This window comes from Arvicanthis niloticus, chromosome 17 (assembly GCF_011762505.2).
Source record: "Arvicanthis niloticus isolate mArvNil1 chromosome 17, mArvNil1.pat.X, whole genome shotgun sequence".
NCBI classification, from domain to species: domain Eukaryota; kingdom Metazoa; phylum Chordata; class Mammalia; order Rodentia; family Muridae; genus Arvicanthis; species Arvicanthis niloticus.
Window position 1 is genome coordinate 54,504,941 of NC_047674.1, and position 19,653 is coordinate 54,524,593.

At 42.5% G+C, this 19,653-nt stretch overlaps 1 protein-coding gene and 2 long non-coding RNA genes across 5 annotated transcripts in view; 2 read left to right on the forward strand and 1 right to left on the reverse strand.

The window, feature by feature from the left end:
• LOC143434870 (uncharacterized) overlaps nt 1–7,462 on the forward strand; it is a 47,353-nt gene extending 39,891 nt beyond the window's left edge. For both annotated transcript variants that reach the window (XR_013104708.1, XR_013104709.1), the window contains exon 3: nt 6,705–7,462. This is a non-coding gene — a long non-coding RNA (uncharacterized LOC143434870). The remainder of the gene's footprint in view (nt 1–6,704) is intronic.
• LOC143434869 (uncharacterized) lies at nt 184–9,840 on the reverse strand. The gene is made up of 4 exons (XR_013104707.1): nt 9,703–9,840; nt 7,882–7,968; nt 2,642–2,779; nt 184–299 (listed from the first exon to the last, which is right to left on the reverse strand). It is a non-coding gene; the product is annotated as an uncharacterized LOC143434869 (long non-coding RNA).
• The window catches only part of Znf318 (zinc finger protein 318), a 37,391-nt gene continuing 26,921 nt past the window's right edge, over nt 9,184–19,653 (forward strand). For both annotated transcript variants that reach the window (XM_034521312.2, XM_034521309.2), the window contains exons 1-2: nt 9,184–9,800; nt 12,324–12,475. In XM_034521312.2, the coding sequence (XP_034377203.1) occupies nt 9,315–9,800; nt 12,324–12,475 (638 nt within the window). In that variant the 5' untranslated portion in view covers nt 9,184–9,314. The remainder of the gene's footprint in view (nt 9,801–12,323; nt 12,476–19,653) is intronic.

The window sequence follows — 19,653 nt, forward strand, 5'->3', positions numbered from 1 at the left end:
ACTCCACCTAGGTCCTATTATTTGGTCTATTGTGGTAGACAAGGTCTTTCAGGCCTGCTCAAGGCTGCGATGAGGGCACAGGATTCCAGGCTGTAAAGAGGGCATTGCCTGATTCATCTATGGCTCTTAAATATGTTAAATGTTGGGGTTCAAAACTAGCCACACAAACCACTCGGACACCAATCTCAGTCAGATTTGATGGTTTATTGAACATACATTCCAAGACTGATTAATCAGGGATGCAGCCAATAGTCGGAGCCGAGGTGTGACCCCAAGCAGTTCTCCTGGACAGTTTTTATCTGGGAAAAATCACAAACAGATGCATTTGCAACATTTGTAGCACTTAGGTTATCTAGACCAAGCCTGGCTCTCTGACCTTAAATTGATTGGCTGGGTCTTAGAGAAGGGGAGGTTAGGGAATTTCCAGAGTCCAGAGGATCTGTTAGGTCAGGCTATGGTTATGACCTATAAGATGAAGGTTGTTGGACAATATGGCAGAACTATTGTCAGGTGTTAACATTTAATACTAACATCCTTTATTCTCCTGATTTCTTATTTATAACAAACATGGGAATATCTTCATTTAGCTGCTCCGGTACCAGCTGTTCTAGTACCTGTAGTTTTTCTTTTGTCACAGGCTATTTTTCTACTCATACAGGTTTGTCAGTTAACCATTTAAAGGTAGGGCAGTTGCTTATGGATAGCCTGGACAGTTTGTGACTGTTCTTAATAATACTTTTTAATATTTTTCTCAGAAGCATTCTTATTTTATGGTTTGTTTCTGAGACTGGATGAATGTTAGTCTGTGTTTTCCACTGCTGCAACAAATCACATCCCCATAAATTCATGGCTATGTTTGTGGCTTATGTCCACATAAGGCTTTAATTTTGTTTGTCCTTCTGACCCTATGCACTCGACCCATCTTGCACTTTGTTTTACCTGAGATAAAGTTCCAATCCCTAGAAGCTGAATGTTTACCTCTTGAAAAGGCCAATCTGGATGCCAAGATTTTGGTTCAAATTGTGACATCTGCTCCTGTGTCTACTAAACCTTCAATATTAATGCCATTTATTTATATTTTTGCTTTGGTCTCTGATCATTTATAGCAGTTTGCCAAAATACTTGGTTTTTGGTCTCTCCCGAATTTTTTTTTTTATCTACTGAAGCTACTCTGTCCATGATTATATCCAGAGCAGTGTTGTTTTTAACAACAAGCATTTAATCTTTTAGTTGCTCTGTGGATGAGTTTCCCTGAAACTGACATGGAATGATTGAATCAATTTGATATTGGAGACTTCGGGAAGATCCCTAGGCAAAGGTTACCTTGCCTGTCCCTTGATGTTCTGCATTCATTAGTCTGATGCCAGCCTTTGCCACACCTTCTGCATACTTCAGAAGGCTGAGGCCTTCTTACTGGATTATCTCTAGAAAAAATTGTTTCTGGGAAAGCTGTACCTACAGTCCATTTTCAAATCGTCTTGCTCACCACAATTAAAACATTTCACATTTTTATTTTTCTTAAAGCTTTTAGAAATTATTTCTCTTATTAGAGTATCATCATAAATGTAGTTCTAATCCATTCACCTGTTGGAGCTGATCTTGCCTTTGAAGTTCTAATCATCCCTTTGCATTCTAAATTAACATTTTCAAAAGCCTATGACTTGATTAGTGTTTTCCTGACTTCTGACTTCTGAATATGATACTATTCTATTTACAGCTGACGTCAGTCTGAAAAAACAAACAAACAAACAAACAAAGCCTTATATAATTTTAGTGACTCAGACCTTTTTCTTGGTTCTTCAACCTTATTCTAAGCATTTAAAGTTGCTAAATAACTTGTGATTATCAAATTAAAGCTGCCTTTGTAACTTGGCATATTGACCTTGACCTAGGAACCGATCTTGGGAGATATTAATACCTCTAGCCCTAGTTCATTGTTCTATGATCCTAGACTCTTTTCCTACTATGTTCACCTTTGTAACTGAAGACCAGCTTCCACTATTGCTGTTGCCAAGTCTTTCCAGTCTTGGTCTTGGGAGATAATTCTGTTCTGCCCATGAATTTAATATCTGCTTCACATAGGGAAATGCACACCATATGAAACGATCATTTCCTTATATCTCCTCAAATCTAATATGTCTATAGGATTCCATTTATTTTCTTCATAACCTTGGGGGTACTTATCATGTAATGGTAGGTCTTGTATAGTAACTGGATAAACTAATGCTGGTTTCTAACACCCTAGGGCTGCCCCTCTTAAGTTTCATCATGTGCTGGCACAATAGGGTTCTCGTCTAAATTCCTGTTTGTGTCTGAGTGCTTTTCTTATTTTCATTTACAAGTCTTTCTAAGGCTTATATCTTACCAATCTACTTTTCATATTTTTCTTTTTCCTATATCTCTTTGACTTTTTTTTTTCTTTGAGAGGGTACAGAAAGCCAGTATGGATATTAAGGGTAAAATATGAAATACCAAAATGATAGTAATCACAATTGGGATTGAGCCAATCTCAGTCAATTAGCTTTTCATTTTCTGCTTGTTTTCAAACCATGTAAAGAAGCACCACACATGGTTCTAGTGCCTTGTGTCATGGTATTTCCTGTCTTTAGCTCTCTCCTTGAGGACTTCCCAGGTGACTTACCAAATCTGATGGCTTCTTAGTTTGTCCATAGCTGCCGTGATTTCTCTGTCCAAATGTCATGCCATACATTGGAGCATCAAATGTTCGATTTTACCGATAAAGACTTGGGAGCCAGATGCTGGGGTAAAAGTTTGCTAGCTGAGATAGACAGAAAAGGCACCCAGCTCACCTTCCTTCTCAGTAGATGTCCCAAAAAGGAAAGGAAGTTCTCCTTCCCCAGATTGTCTCAAAAACCTTCAAGCTGAATGTCCCTCCCTTCTACTTCCTGTGCCTCTCTCTCTGACTTCCTCTTATTCTCTCTTTTTTTTTTAGATTTATTTATTTTATGTATGAGCACACTGTCACTGTCTTCAGACACACCAGAAGAGGGCATCAGATCCCATTATAGATGGTTGTGAGCCACCATGTGGTTGCTGGGAATTGAACTCAGGACCTTTGGAAGATCAGTGCTCTTAACCACTGAGCCATCTCTCCAGCCCCCCTCTTATTCTCTATTGTTTCCTTCTATATTCACTCCCTGTGAACTGATTGCTTGCTCTGCCTCTTGACCTATGGTTGACTTTATTTAATCCTGTTTACAATAAGCACAAAGCTCTCAAATTAAGAGTATGTGCTAGGTTTGAGCCATACCACACGTAGAAACGGTTTTTTTTTTTTTTTTTTTTTTTTTTTTCCAGTAAATGACCCAGTCTTGGGGTTCTTAATGTGACCAAACATCCTGCGACGGACCTTGGCTTCACTGATTCTGTGCCAATAGTGAAGTGGAATAGCTTTGGAAACATGAGGCTGAGGCTACCCACCTCATGGCAGATAAGAAGCAGAAAGAATTAGAGACACTTGAGGCCAGGTGTAACCTTGAGTCTAGGGGTCAACATTATAAAATGGAAATGTCAAGGGGAAACTTCAAGGGCAGGCCCCTAGAAGCCTATTTCCTCTTGACATTTCCATAACTTCTCAGAATAACATCATCATCTGGAACTAAGACTTCACCATGTAAGCCCATGGGGAGCAGTTCCTACTGAAATCTAACATCCAATCCCTATTCCCCAAAGGCTCATGGATATTTCATAATACAAGCTGCATTTAATCCTATTCCCAGAGTCCCCCAAATCTTAACATTTCCAAAATTTTTCAAGGAGCTGGAAAGATTGCCTGGCAGTCAAAACCACTGGCTGCTCTTTCAGAGGAGCCAGTTTTGATTCCCAGCACTCACATGGTTGGCTCCTAATCATCTGTAACTCCAATTCCAAGGGATCGGATGCCCTCCCCTGGCCTCCATGGACACTGGATACACACTTGGTGTACAGAAATACATTCAGGCAAAACACCCAACATTGTTTAAAAGTCCATATCAAAAGTCAAGTTTTAGCTGTGAGGCCCTGAAAAAAAAAACTATGCTTCCATTAAAAACAGCAAAGAGTGAACATTCTCATTCTAAAAAGGAGGAATGGCAAAGAAAGACTGGATTGAAACCCAGCAGGTTACACACTAGGTCCTGTAGCTTTCTGTCCAGCAACATGAGTAAGAGTCCACAAGGCTTGGGCAGCCCTGACCCCATGACCCTGCCTTTTATAGCCCATATAGCATGTTTATCGGGCTGGCTCCACTCACTGTCACCTACTGCTTTCCTTGGCAGAATTTACTATCTTCTAAGAATCTAATAACATCTGATGTCCCTGGCATCTCAAACATCCTGATTTTTTTTTAGATGTGACGTCTAGACATTCCCCCCACAGCTTTAAGCATTGCTTTCTCAGGGGCTCCCTGCAAGGACTTACACCTTTCAGATACTGTTTGGTTCCTCAGATTTCCTCTAAAACTTGAGGGAAAACATCTACAATCATGCAAATCTTAAATTGTGCCTGCAAAACCACCAATGTGTGGGTGGTTTCAAGATCTGTTGTTGGTTCAAGTGGAAGGCAGGGCCTTTGAACCACGACCACACTGGCCTCCCTGAGCATCTGAGCAGTGATGTGTCCCTGTATGAGCAAGGTGCCCTGGAGCTACCTTTTCCCCCAAGGAAGTCTTTCAAAAGTCTTTTTTACTCTAGAGTTGGTAATGGGTGAAGTCTGGAAAATTCTTGAGATTCCTTGGACATGTTTCCTAAGTTCTGATGCAGAATATTTTGTTTCTTTTTTCAAAAAAATGTACTTTTATGTACATGAACATTTTGCCTTCATGTATGTATACCACGAGTGTATCTTCATGTATGTATACCACGAGTGTATCTTCATGTATGTATACCACGAGTGTATCTGATCCCCATGGAGGCCAGAAAAGGGCATTGATTCCCTGGGACTAGACAGTTGTAGACAACTGTGACAGGTGCTGGGAATTAAATCTGGATCCTCTAGAAGAGTAGCTAGTGCTCTTAACCACTGAGCCACCTGTCCACCCACCCACCCACCCCCAATTCTTTTTGACTGTAGGGCCTCTCAATAAACCTCTGGCTGTCCTTGAATTCACTCTGTAGACCAGGCTGGCCTTGAAGTCATAGAGATCCACCTGCCTCTGCCTCCCAAAAGTTGGGATTACAGGCTTGTGCTACCATGCCCAGTCCTCTCAAAGATGATACTGATCTCTTCTTGCTCTGGCTTTTCTTAACCAAACTACAAGTTTCTCATGTCTCCTTTATTTGCTTTCTGCTATGGATTCTCATTGTAAGTCTGACTAAAAGCAGACAAAAGCAACCATGTCACATTCTGAGTACTTAGACTGATTTGAAATGTTCTCCACCCGATGAACTTGTCACATTTTAACGAAGCCTCCTACAAAGTCTCAGGATGTGGACAAAATTCAGACATGTTTCTTGCCAGGATGTGACATGAGTGGCTTCTAGTCTGGTCCACAACAAAGTCCTCGTTTTAACCTGGAACCTCATGAACACAGTCTTTCTGTTCACAATCATGCTAGTATTCTGGTTTTCTGAGCTCACACAAAAACCACCCACTAAATGAAACAGTCTAGGGTTTATCTAGTCTGCATTTCCAAATCCCTCCAGAAAATCAGTTCCCAAGTTTTAAGAACCACATGGTCAAGGTAAGCAACCCCATTATTGACCCTGTTCCTTAGGCACCCGTTTCCTGTATTGGTTGGCCTCTCATTGCTGTGACAGATACCTGAGAGGAGACAACTTAGGTAGGAGTTTTTAATTTTGGCTCCGTTTTAGAAAATTTAGTCTATCATGGCCTAAAGAATGTGGCAGAGCAAAGAGATGAGTACCACGATGCAGGAGAATGGAGTGCAGGAAGGGGCAGGGGCAAGCTATAGTCTTCAAGGAAAGGCTGTGGGAGGCAGCTTCCTATTAAAACCATAACGGAATGTACACGTATGACAATGTACCCAGCCCGAGCCGCTTAACTAATAGATATCTAACAGGACATGGCAGCTTATACCTGTAATCCTAGTATCTGGGATGCTGAAGCAAGAGGGTTGCTATGATGTGCTCAAGGTCAGTTTGGGCTATAAAGTACATTCCAGACCTACCCAGGCTACAGAATGACGCTCTCAAAAACAGAAACAGCCTTGTGTGCTGGACATGCCTATAGCAAGCACTTGGGAGGCAGGAAGACCTGGAGTCCAAGGTCATCTTCAGCTACATAGTAAGTTTGAAGCCAACCACAGCTAAGTGAGACCCTATCTCAAAATAATAATAATAATAGACAGTTACTTCTTAAAGTTCCAGAGTCTGAGAGATCCAACATCCAGGTGTCAGCAGCTCATCCCCTCATAAAGACTTCTTTTCTCATTTGTGGATGACTGTTTTCTCTGTGACCACACATGGCACAGAAAAAGAGTTCCATGTCTCTTTCTCGTCTTGTAAGGCACATTCACACTGAGAGAGCCTTGCTTTACCACCTCCTCTAACCCTACTGATCTCCAAATCATCACATTAGGGAAGGGAGTTTCATCAGGTGAACTTGGTCACACGGTGCAGCCCGTGACTCGTGAAGGCTCTTAGCCATTTTCATCACAAATCCAGTAAGAATGCATTGAACTGGTGACAGACAACAGTTGAGAGATGTTTTTAATTCGATTCTTTCTATTGTCTTTGACCTTTCAGCAAAGGCCTCAAAGGCAGAAAGCAACCGAATCGATGCCAGGTACTCCATTCCTTCATCTCAGAGGGACATGGTGAGAAATGGAGGAGCAGTCTGCCAGCGTCCATGATACAGCCTGTGGAAGAAAGCTGAGGACTGTGTTGGAGAAACCTTTGGACTTTGCATTTCTTCTCCCACCATTTTACTCCGGGAAGAAGGAGTTTCTACCGGAAGTCTAGCCCACTCCCTAATGTGTGTGGCAAGTGTGGAGCTGTTATCTGAAAGGAAGTTTAAAGGTTTATTTGGGTTGAGCCTGGAACTCTGGAAGGCTCTGAGGATTACCTCGCAAGCCTGATCACCCAGGTGTGTGCCTAGGAAAGGCTTTGTGAACCCGGACTGGACATTTGTATGCTGCAATAACACTGCTCATGATACCGACCGAGTGTTTGGAAGTAAAGGGCTCTGCAAAGACTTTCATTCAGGACACACAAACAGCTCTGCAGAGGGCAGGCATGATGAGCAAGAAGGAGCTTTTCTGATTATATATTGTAGAGACTGGCTGCTTTGCTTAATAAATACTTTATTATTGGAGAAAGACAGAGGAGACAATGTTAATACTAGAATAGCAAATCCTGATATAAACTGTATTGACTCTGGCCAGGCAGTGGTGGCAGGAACCCTTAATCCCAGCACTCAGGAGTCAGAGGCAGGCAAATCTCTGAGTTTGGGGCTAGCCTGCTTTCCAGAGCAAGTTCCAGGACAGCCAAGGCTACACAGAGAAACCCTGTCTCAAACAAACAAACAAACAAACAAAGGCATTAATTTTGACTCTAAATAACTGTATTCCATGTCTGTGTTCCCAGCACTTAGGAAGCAGAGTCAGATGAATCAGGGGTTCAAGGCCATCCTCTGATAACACACTGAGTTTGAGACAGGCCTCAGGTAACTGAGACTCTAGTAAACAGTAAGGGTTGACTTCAAGTAAATGTACATAGTGATTTATCTTTCCTCGTCTATTAGATTCCATGGGAGTGTAGATGACTAAATACATAGATGGTATGATAAAGACAGGGCACATACCTCTGGTAGATTAACTTTTTCAATATAACATGATTAAATAACATGTATATTTTAAAAATGTATCAATAATGTAGGATAAAATAAGCAAATGTAAGGGAATCCAGCTGGTAAAATTTTTACCTGGGGTCAGGTGGGAGGCTGTAAGACTTCAAGGCTAGCCTGATCTACATAGCAAATTCCAGACCAGCTAAGGCTGCATAGTGAGACCTGATGAGAGAGAGAGAGAGAGAGAGAGAGAGGCCAAAGTAATATTTTTTCAGAAATCTGATTTTTGTTTTTTTATTTATTTAATTTATTTATTTTGAGACGGGGTTTCTCTGTGTAGCCCTGTCTGTCCTAGAACTCTCTCTGTAGACCAGGTTGACCTCGAACTCAGAGATTCACCTGATATTGCCTCTGATTACTAGGATTAAAAAGTTCGTGCCGCCACCACTGCCTGGCTCAGAAATGTGATTTTTACACAAATTCCAAATTTGTGTTTAGGGGGTGAAAAATATGAAGCTATTGTTTAGGGTTAACATATTTTCTTTTTTTTTTTTTTTTCCGTGGTGTGAGATCCTCTGGAACTGGAGTCCCAGATGGCTGTGAGCTACCACGAAAGTGCTAGGAATAAGACCTCCAGAGCCATTTCTATCTAGGCCCTATTTTCCTATGTTTTGACTGTCCCTTATCTTGTTGTCTTTTTCTTTCTGAAGATTTATTTCTATTTTCTGCGTGTGAGTTTTTGCCCCCATGTGAATCTCTGCACCATTAATATCTCCAAACTCTTTGCTGGGCCTGTCACAGTATGGGTTGCTCCGATGGTGGCCTCCATCGTTTTACAGTAACGCTTGGCCAAAACGTCTGGAAACTGTACTGATGTCTGTTAATGTTTGACTTTCACCTTCCTGCACTTTCTCATTTCTCGATTTCAACCTCTATGAATTATTGGACTGGAAAGTCAACTGACAACGCCATGCTTCCTCTGGGGGGACTTAGGAGTGCGAGTAGGGGTCATTTGCATTCTCACTATAATCATTTGTGTAGAGTAAAAGGGTGTGGGCAGGAAAAGGACACACGCCCCAGGAGCCTGGGAACCAAGCTACTGAGCCCTCCGCTACACACCTGGCCCCGCCCACTCATCCGGCTCTTCCGCCCCGCCTGCCGGGGCGGGGGGGTGCTCCCTCTCTCCGCGTCACGTGGTCTCTGGGGGAGGGGAAGTGGGCGGCTCGCCGGTCGCCATCTTGCCGGCCGAGAGGCGGGGCCTGCGCACCCCAGGGCGCGCGTCCCTGGTGCTCGTCCGCGCTCCTCCCCACTGCTCCCCGCGAACGCGGCCGCTCTCTGCGTCCGGCCGCCGAGAGCCTGGGCGGGCGGGGGGTGTGTCGGCGCGTGCCCGCGCCCTCCAACCGCTGGCCGGCGGGGCGCGCTCGGCCGGGCCTTGGGGGCGGGGCGGGGCCGGGCCGCGGGGAGGGGGCTGCTGGGTCCGCGAGGGCGGCCCGCTGCGGTCTTGGCGGCCGTGCCTGCAGCTGTGGCGGCACGCTCCGGGGGCCGCATCCGAGGCGCTCCCGGTAGCCATGTACCGCAGTGGCTCCCGCTCCTCTGTTTCTTCGCACCGGCCGAAAGACGGCAGCGCGAGCGGCCCGCCATCGAGCCGTTCCCTGGGCGCCTCCTCAGGCCCGGCACGGCGCCCCTCGTCGCCGCCGCCCTCTTGCTCCTCGTTGCGGCTCCCTACCCGCCGCCACCGCTCGCCCTCAGGCCACCGCGGCCGCTGGGCCTCGCCGTCCCCGCCTCGGGGTCGTCGCGGCTCCCCGTCCCCGCCCCGCGGCCGCCGGGCCTCGCCGTCTCCGCCCCGGGGCCGCCGGGCCTCGCCATCCCCTCCGCGGGGTCGTCGTGTCTCCCCGTCCCCGCCGCGCGCCCGTCGCGGCTCCCCGTCGCCACCGCGGAGCCGGCGACACTACCCACCTGGCCTGGGTGGCTTCCGAGGCAGCATTCGAGGCGAGTCCCGCGCCGACTTCGCCCGGGACGGCCGCGGAGACCATCCAGGCGACGGCGGCAGTCGGGTAATCCCACCCTTAGCCCGTGTTGCCCCCAGATCCCCAGTCCCCGGGCCCGCACGCCAGAGTCCGAACGTCCCGAGTCCACCCCGCTCCCTGACAGCCCTGGGCGCCTCGTTTACACAATAACGGACTCGGGACCCGTTCGGTCACCGGGTTGGAACAGAACGCCCTGTTTCTTGGGAAGAGGCTTTCGCTCTTGCTATGTGGAAAAGTTCACCAAAGCGAGGGGGAATTTCATCCACACTGACTGGCACTTTGGCGTTTCCCTTGGGTTTGGTCAAATTCATCCCCCTTTAGGCCCGAGTTTAGCAAAGCATCTGAAATGCCTGGTGACCAGTGAGGAAAACGTGAACCAGAGCCGGCTGGATGCTTTAGCTGTCATGGAGTCTCAGTTGGAGCTGTTGCTCCGACGAGAGAGGTGTACATAATCAATCATTGAGATTGCTGCCACCAGCTAGTGACATGAGAGCAGCTACCAGCAGTCTGTTAGGGCTCACGGTCCCTTGAGGTAAAGCAATAGCAATAAATGTTACTCATCACAGCCAAGGAACCAGCTCAGAGAGGTTTAAGTAACTTGATCAAGGTGACACACAAGTGATGGAGCTGTGGTTCAGTTCACATGTTTGATTCTCAAAGCCCGAGATTTTACATGTTAAAATGCGCTGCTAGAGGAAGAGTCTGGGGTCAGTTTGTGGTGGTGGTGGGTGTAGCTCAGTAGTACTCAGTCGGGCTTACAAAAATGTAAAACCCCACTTGGATTCTTAGCATCCCAATTTAAAAAAAAAAAAAGAATGTAGGTGTGATATTGATCTCTCAGGTGACACTACAGTATCCTAGTGTTCTGGTCATAAACTGATTTGTCACATTTGTTAAGACTTCTCAAAGCCCTCACTACAGAGGAATGAAGAGTAGAATGCTGCAGCCCCCCCCCCCCTTCTTCTGCTACTATATTCACTCCACTTCTCTGTCCTGTAGGAAGATGTTTTCTCTTTTCATCCAAACATTTTCCTCATCTAAGCTGTTAGGTGTAGCTTCAAGGGAAACCCTTAGGCTACCCTGTCACCTCCCACCACTCTGATGACCCAGTTACCTCTTCCTGGATTGTTAAATTTGCTGTCTTCTTAATTTACCCTTGCTACTCATCATGTATTGTTTTTCTGTGTTCAGCCATCAAATTGATTTTTTAAAAATATTTTTAGTAGTGTGTATTCAGGTGTACCCGTGAATGAGGTATCTGTGTGTATATATACACAATGTATATATATGTGTATATGTGTGTGTGTATATATGTATATATGTGTATACATATATATATATATATATGCAGATGTTGGTGGAGACTTTGGATCCCTTGGAGATAGTTGTTAGCTGCTGTTGAGTGAGTGCTATGAACCAAAGTCTGGTCCTTTGGAAGAACAGTACTCATTGTTAACTGGAGCCTCCAAACTGATTTTAAGCCTTTATTTTATACATTTAATAAGCATATATTGATCATCTGCCATGAATTAGATACAGTTATGATAAATAGATGAAGTTAGAAATTCTGTGTTGTGTTAAATGTGATTAAGGGCTAAAAACAAAAATTAAGTGAGTTACAATTTCAAGGCAAAGAGCGTCATGAGAAGTGAGTCTTGAATTAAGACCTTAAGAGGATGAGAAATCAAGTAGTCCCAGCATCAGGAGGAAAATCGTAGTTGGATCACATGACTTTAATGCTTAAAACCCTCCTGTGGCTCTTACCACATTATCAAATCCAAATTTCCTAATTTTGTCTTGTCTCTCTGTCACGTTGCTGTAACTGCCTCAGAGCATACTCATTGATTCCTGGGATGTTTCCTTTGACCTGAAACATCCGATTTTCTTTGAAAGACCTGTGTGCTTCCCATTGAGTGGCAACATCTCAGACATGCTGCCTTTAACCATCCTATCTCGAGTGATTCCTCCTTTTCCTTGTCTTTTAAACTTCATCTTTTCTAGTGACTGTGCAACTTATTGATACCTTCTGAAGTACTTAAAACTTAATTGGCTTTGCCTGTCCTTCTTTAGTTAGATATATATAGGTCCTGAGAGCAGGGATTTTTATTTGGCTATTCCCATGGTCCCTAAGAATAAGAGGTCTTGGTGTTTTTTTTGTTTGTTTTTGTTTTTTGACACAATCTTTCTGTGTAATCTCTGCTACACAGTGGACAATTTTTAGGAACAAGTGGAGAATATCACTCTTATCTCTGTGTGGTGGTGGCACATGCCTTTAATCCCAGCACTCAGGAAGCAGAGGCAGATGGATCTGAGTTCGAGGCTAGCCTGGTGTACAGTAGAGTGAATTCTAGGACAGCCAGGCCTAAACAAAGAAACTGTCTCAAAAGAATTTGTTTCCTCTAAGGAAACTTCTAAAATTCTCTTTTATTGTAGCGTGGTTCCTTACCACAGACAACAATTTTATAAGTAGGGAGAACATTTTGGGGCATAGAGATGCATTCATGTTGACTACCATATATTTTTTTTTGTTTTTGTTCTAACTTTTTGTAGAGACGTTCTCCTGGTCTGTGTTCTGATTCTTCTTTGGAGCAGAGTTTAAGGATCACAGTTGGCAATGACCACTTCTGTGTTAGCACACCAGAGCGGCGTCGGCTCAGTGACCGGCTGGGATCTCCAGTGGATGGTCTGGAGGACATGGACAGGTAGGCTTCAGCTATAGCAGGTGCACCATACTAGTTCTGGAAGGCAGACATATTGCTGTTTTGTAAGTGATGTGTTTGAAAGTTGGTGCTAGCACTGAAGTCATCCGGTGTCTGTCTAGTGGAAGATAGAACACTGGAAAAGGCTTGCTGAGTGGGAAGAGTATGTTGATAAAGATTCTGTTTCTCAATGAAACATGTGCCAGAAAAAGAACAACATAGTACAAGTAGCAAGAGAAGCTAAGGGGACATAATCAAATACTGGATTAAAATCTAAGAATAGCCCCTTCTACAATGAAGGTTTTGGACAAAATGGGAAGTCTTTTTTTTTTTTTTTTAAACTTGCTTGCTTTCTTCCTCCTCTTTTTTTTTTTTTTTTAAGAGAGGGTTTCTCTGTATCCCTATGTATCTTGGAACTCGGTCTGTAAACTAGACTGGCCTTGTACTCAAGAGATCCTCTTGCTTCTGCTTCCCAGTGCTGGGATTAAAGGCATGGGCCACCATATACAATATTTGAAGTTTTCTTACTGATGGAGGATTTATTTATTTGAGATAGTTTTACTATATAGTCCTGGTTCTGCTTCTGCTTCCCAGTGCTGGGATTAAAGGCCTGTGGTAGTCTACTTGGCTTTTTTGAGGGGTATGTGACAGTCTATGTAGTCCTGGCTGGCTGACCTGGAACTCACAAAAATCTTCCTGACTCTGCATCCTGAGTGCTGGCTGAGATTACAAGCATGACCCCAACATCCTACTACAAAATTAGTTTTTAATGATTCTTTTTTTAGTTTATTCAAATAGGCCAGAGTAGACACTAAAAGCATTTAAGTAAATAATGCATGTGTGTATATTAAATGTATGAAGCAGTAATAGAAGGTTAGAGATCTTTAAAATTTTTAAGTGTGATTACTGCTTATAGTTCTTGAGTGCTAAGGAAAAGTAAATAAGCTATACAGTGTTGAATATAGACCTTAATTACTGAAAAGTATATATGAGGATTAAATAACTTTATTGCCTCACAAAAGGAAAAAGGTATGGATAGGAGTGCAGGACAGCCTGTTCTCCATCTTAGAGCATGTGTGCCATAGTCTCTGTCTAGCACATTGAGGTTTTCATAAATGACTCATAGTAATTAATCAAGGAAATAGTGTTTGTCACAGGTAGTGTTGAGTGTTGTATAGTGTATAGGCTGGCATACTGGGACAACTGGCCTGGAAGTCTGAGGACAGTGGTCTTTACTTTAAGCTCCATGGCTGTGGATGCAGTGAAGCAGGGAGGACGGTCTTATATAGCACTGAAGCTTCTAAAGCCAGAGCTTCAGGCTATCTGACTGGATCGCTGATTGAGTCAACAGCTCTTGCCCTTCCGTCTGCTTCTATTTTGAGAGATGATTGAGTAGGTGGACTGGGGTGGTGGTACAGGGTGTGATTCTCTTCCTTCCTTGCTGGGTTTTGCGGTATGTAGACTGACATTTCCTCTTTATTATGCATATATGCTTCTGATAACCAACTCTTTGTTTAAGTTATAAAAAGTTGATTTTCCTCATAACGTGTTTAGAACTGCAGTGTTTCCAGAATCATGTGTTTCAGAGGAAGTGAGATAAGGGTCTACGTGGGAGCTGTGGGGCTGGTTTTTATATTTTTATACTTTATCACCTGTACATTTGTGGTTACTTTTTTGTTTGTTTGTTTGTTTTCAGGATAGACCTTTTTCTGTGTAGCCTTAGCTATCCTGAACTCTGTAGACCAGGCTGACCTCAAACTCAGATCAGAGTGCACCATACTCAGGCTATGATTACTTTTTGAATGGATTATCAGGTGTTGATCCATTACCATATTCAGTGTCTTTCCTGATGGTGGGTCTAGTCTTCAGCTACCACTTGCTGCTCTTGCAGAGGACAGGAGTTTAGTTTCTAGAACCCATGTCTGATAACTCACAACCAGCTGTAGACTTATAACTCCAGTGTCAAGGAATCCAGTGTCCACTTTTGGCCTACAAGGCCACCTGTACTCAAGTGTACATAGCTATGTACAGACACAGAAACACACACACACACACACACACACACACACACTTTTTAAAATAAAATCTTTATTTCTAATAGACCATGTTAATTTTTTTCTCGAGACCCTCACCCCCCAAATTTTTTCTCTTCTATTGAATCTGACAAGTCTTGTTATTAGGTTTGTAGGTAATAACCAAGTGACTTAATTAGGATTTCTATTGTTATAATGAAACACCATGACCAAGAACAAAATTGGAAAGGAAAGGATTTGGCTCACCTTTCCACATTGTAGTCCATCACTGAAGGAAGTCAGGACAGGAACTCAAACAGGACAAGAAACTGGAGGCAGGACCTGATTCAGAGGCCATGGAAGGACATTACTTATTGGCTTCTTAGTCTGCTTAGCTAGGACCACCAGCACCACCTACAATGGGCTAGGCCCTTCCCCATCAATTATTAATTAAGAAAATGTTCCACATGCTTGCCTGTAACCCAATATTATGGTGACATTTTCTTAATTGAGATTCCCTCCTCTCATGACTGTAGCTTGTGTCAAGTTAACAAAAAAAGTAGCCAGCACACCAAGCTATCAAGATTGTGGTCTTACCTTACCAACCTTCTAGAGGACTGTAACTTATTCTAAAAAGGAAGTAAGAACAAGTTGATTGAAAAACTCTAAGACACTTGGACACTAAGACACATACTCACAGAGTTGTGTATCTATACTACAGTACACTATAGAACATTTTCATTATGTCGTGAGGAATCCTTATATACTTAACCTTTACTCCCCTTACCCTTACATCTGTTCTAGGCAGTCTTTAAGTTACTTTCTACTTTATGAATTTGACTATTCATATAATGTATGATTCTTTGTGACTGGCTTTCACATAATCTAAGGTTCATTATGTTTATGGTGTTTCTTTTTCTTGCCAGTAATATTTCATTGTACACATATGCCAAATTTTGTTTATTTGTTATTAGTAAATGGGTGACTGTCATTGGGTTGTCTTTTCTTTCATAACTCTACTGTGAATATTGTTGTACAAGCTTCTTTGTGGTTCTCACCCTTGGTAATGCTGCAACCCTTTAATACAGTTCCTCATGTGCTGACCCCCCACCATAGAATTATTTTTGTTGCTACGTCATAACTGTAATTTTGCTACTGTTATAGATTGTAATGTAAATGTCTGATATGCAAGATACTGATTTTCAATCCCTATGAAAGGGTCGTTCAACTTCCAAAGGGATTGCAACTATAGGTTGAGAATCATTCCTATAGACAGATATTTTATTTTGTTTTACTTTTGTGGTATCCCCAGATACTACAAAACTAACCCCAATGCCTGCATATGCTAGGCAAACACTCTATCATTGAGCTATACCTCTAGCCTTACATTTTAAATTTCTTTAATGGAAATATGTAAACAGACACAAACCATAGAATAGTATTTGGTACTAGGAAAGGATCAGTAGGAAAGGTGAAAGGGATAAAAAGGGGCAATGGGGGAAATATAATCAAGATACATTATGCATATAGGAAATGTCATAATATGTTACTTTATACAACTAATGTATGCTAATAAAAATAAGTTTTAAAAATAGAGAATAAAGTACAGTGAGCCCTCATATTCCTATTACCCACATCTAACTTTTTTTTTTTCAAGTAGCCTTGGCTGTCTTGGAACTTGATCAGTAGACCAGGCTGGCCTCAACTTACAGCAGTCTGCCTGCCTTTGCCTTCCAAGTGTTCCTGAGTGGAATAAGGTGCGTGCCACCACTGACCAGAAAAAACCTCTTGTTTTTATATAAACTTCTATCAGCTTGCACTCCTGAATGATTTTAAATGTGCATATAAGAGTCAGCTGGGTGGTGGTGACTCACACCTTTAATCATGGTGCTTGGGAGGCAGAGGTAGGAGATTTCTGAGTTCAAGGCCAGCCTGGTCTACAGAGTGAGTTCCAGGACAGCCAGGGCTACACAGAGAAACCCTGTCTCAAAGAACTAAAACCAGAATAAAACAAAACCAATTGGTCTTTAGCCAAGGCTGCTCCTGCTGTTGTTTGCAAACAATCTCACTATCTAGTCCTGGCTGTCTTGGAACTTAGTATGCAGTTCAGGCTGGCCTAGAACTCATTAAGATCCTCCTACTTCTGCCTTCTGATTGTTGGAATTAAAGTTGTGTGCCACCATGTCCAGCTTAGCCTAAGCTTTTATAGTGTCTGTCACTGGCTAAAGGCAATTGTGATTTTTTTGTTTGCTTGTTTGTTTTTGGTTTTTTATGACAGGGTTTTTCTGTTGAACCCTGGCTGTCTTGGAACTAGCTCTGTAGACCAGTCTGCCTCAAATTTACAGATCTGACTGCTTCTGCCTCCTTAGTACCAAGATTAAATAAAGCTGTGTGCCACAACTGACTGGCAATTGTGATTCTTTTTAGTACTTATTTTTTTAAAATTTAAAATTCTGTGTGTCTTGAATGTGACTGTGTGTGTGTGTGTGTGTAAGTGGTATGTTTATATACCACTTGCATGTCCAGTGCCCTGTGACTGTGTGTGTGTAAGTGGTATGTTTATATACCACTTGCATGTCCAGTGCCCTGTGACTGTGTGTGTGTAAGTGGTATGTTTATATACCACTTGCATGTCCAGTGCCCATTTTGAATGCTCTTACAACCGGAGTTTCAGATAGTTGTGAGCTTCTGTATAGGAGACTAAACCCTAATCCTCTGGACAAATAGCAAGTGTTCATTGAGCCAACTCATAGCTCCAGAGCTGTCCCTTATGACAGCCAGTTCTCTTTTAACCCCAGGAGTCCTTGAGAAAAGGGAGTGAATTTCTAATAAGCATCTGATTCTGGACTATATTTACATGATAACTTCTGCATTTTTTTCTAACTTGTGTCTTCTTGTTTTGTATTTCCTTTTGTTGGACATCCTGAGTCTGTACTTAGGCTTCCATGAGGCCCATCTTACCTTAGCTTCTTGGTAACTGGTAGCATATTAGATCTTGGGTTAATGCTTCTTTTGGTGGTGATATGTCCTAGTTCTAGTGAGGAGTAGAACATAGGTGACCTTGCTACTATACATATAGTTTATGGGTTCTTTCTCCTGCACTAATATGAGATTTGTTGGTTGGTGGTTTGATGATAGTCAACTCATAAACATATCTCCCTGGAAATAGGTGTCTTTATAGTTGATAGAGTAAAATTTTTATTCTAGTGTTGTTTGATTTCATAGGTCATTCTTAGTTTATTATGTTTCATAATATATTAAAACCTCAAAATTATCCGTTTTTCTTTTTAAAAGTAATTTCTGTGAGGTTAAAGAGATAGCTCAGTGGTTAAGAGCACTGACTCCTCTCCTAGAGGTCCTGAGTTCAATTCCCAGCAACCACATGGTGGCTCATAACCATCTGTAATGGGATCCAGTGCCCTCTTCTGCTGTATCTGAAGACAGCTACAGTGTACTCACATACATAAAATAAATAAATCTTTAAAAAAGAGGGGGGGGTGCACTGGCTTTTCTTCTAGAGAATCCAGGTTTGATTCCCAGCACCTACATGGCAACTTACAGCTATCTGCTCCAGGGCATCTGATGTCCTTTTCTGGCCTCCAGTGGCACCATGCTTGCATTTGGTGCACAGACATACTTGAAGACAAAGCACCTATGCATATAAACATTTTTAATATTTTTAAAAGGTCATTTTTAGAAACATAAAAGTTATTAGAAACAATAACATATGGCAGCTGGAAAGATAACATTGTGGTTAAGAACCTACACTGATCTTTTAGAGGACCTAAGTTAGGTTTCCAGCACTCAACTGCCTGTAACTCCAACTGCAGAGAACCCAAAATTCTGGCTTCCTGTGGATAATAGAACACATGAACCCACATAAATAAACAAATTAAAATAAATCTTTTTAAAATTTAAAAAAGAAATAGTTATTAATTATTTTTTCTGGCTGGTAATTCATTCTAGATTTTTTAATAAAGTTTTTTTACGGTTAATTTATTTTGTGTGCATTGATGCTTTTCCTTCATCTATGTCTGTGTGAGGGTGTCAGATCCCCTGAAATTGGTGTTATAGGTAGTTGTGAGCTGCTACTTGGTTGCTGGGAATTGAGCCCATGTCCTCTAGAAGAGCAGTTAGTGTTCTTAACCACTGAGCCATCTCTCCAGTCTCAGATCTTATTTTATTTTATTTTATTTTATTTTATTTTATTTTATTTTATTTAGACTAGGTTCCACCTTAAAACACAGTCTGGCCTGGAACTCATTCCGTCCAGTCTGATCTCAAACTTATGGTGATAATCTTGCCTCAGCTTCCTAACTCCTGAGATGACCTGGTTTCTTTTTGCCTGCCTGCCTGCCTGCCTGCCTGCCTGCCTGCCTGCCTTCCTTCCTTCCTTCCTTCCTTTCTTCCTTCCTTCCTTTCTTTCTTCCTTCCTTTCTAGATGAAATTAGATTTCTAAAATTCTAGAAGATCTCCTGGCCAGCAAGAGAGCTGAACAGGGTAAAAGCACTTGCCAGTAAGCCTGAAGACCTGAGCTACTTAGAACGAATACAGTAGAAGGAGAAAACCAACTTCCACAGATTGTCCTCTGACCTCCACACATGTGCCACAGAACACATGTGCCCAAATACATACAGACATGTACACATACAAAAAAATTTTAATGCAATTTTAAAAAACTCCTAGAGGAGCCGGGCAGCGGTGGCACACATATTTAATCCTATCACTTGGGAGACTGGCAGGTAGATCTCTTATGAGTTTGAGGCTAGCCTGGTCTACAAAGCCAGTTCTTTGACAGCAAAGGCTACACAGAGAAACCCTGTCTTGGAAAACAAAACAGAAAATCCTAGAGGACCTTTATTTCATTTCCATCTACGATATACATCAGAATCCTTGCGGTTTAGCTCTTAGAAGCTCTGTGGCCATATTGCTGCCAAATGGCTAATTTTTTTTATCTGCCTCTGGGCTAGAAGGAAAACTACCTCAACTTGAATCTTGATTTTTGTGCTGCAAAGGTCTGAGACCTTTGTATTTCTGAACAATAAAAATACACAGTGAGCCAGAACATCACTTATTTCTGAGTCCTATAGTAATCCAGGCAAGGCAGGAAGGAACATGATTCAAACAGTTCTTAGTTATTCTTATAAGGAAACTTCCCCCAGGAGAAAT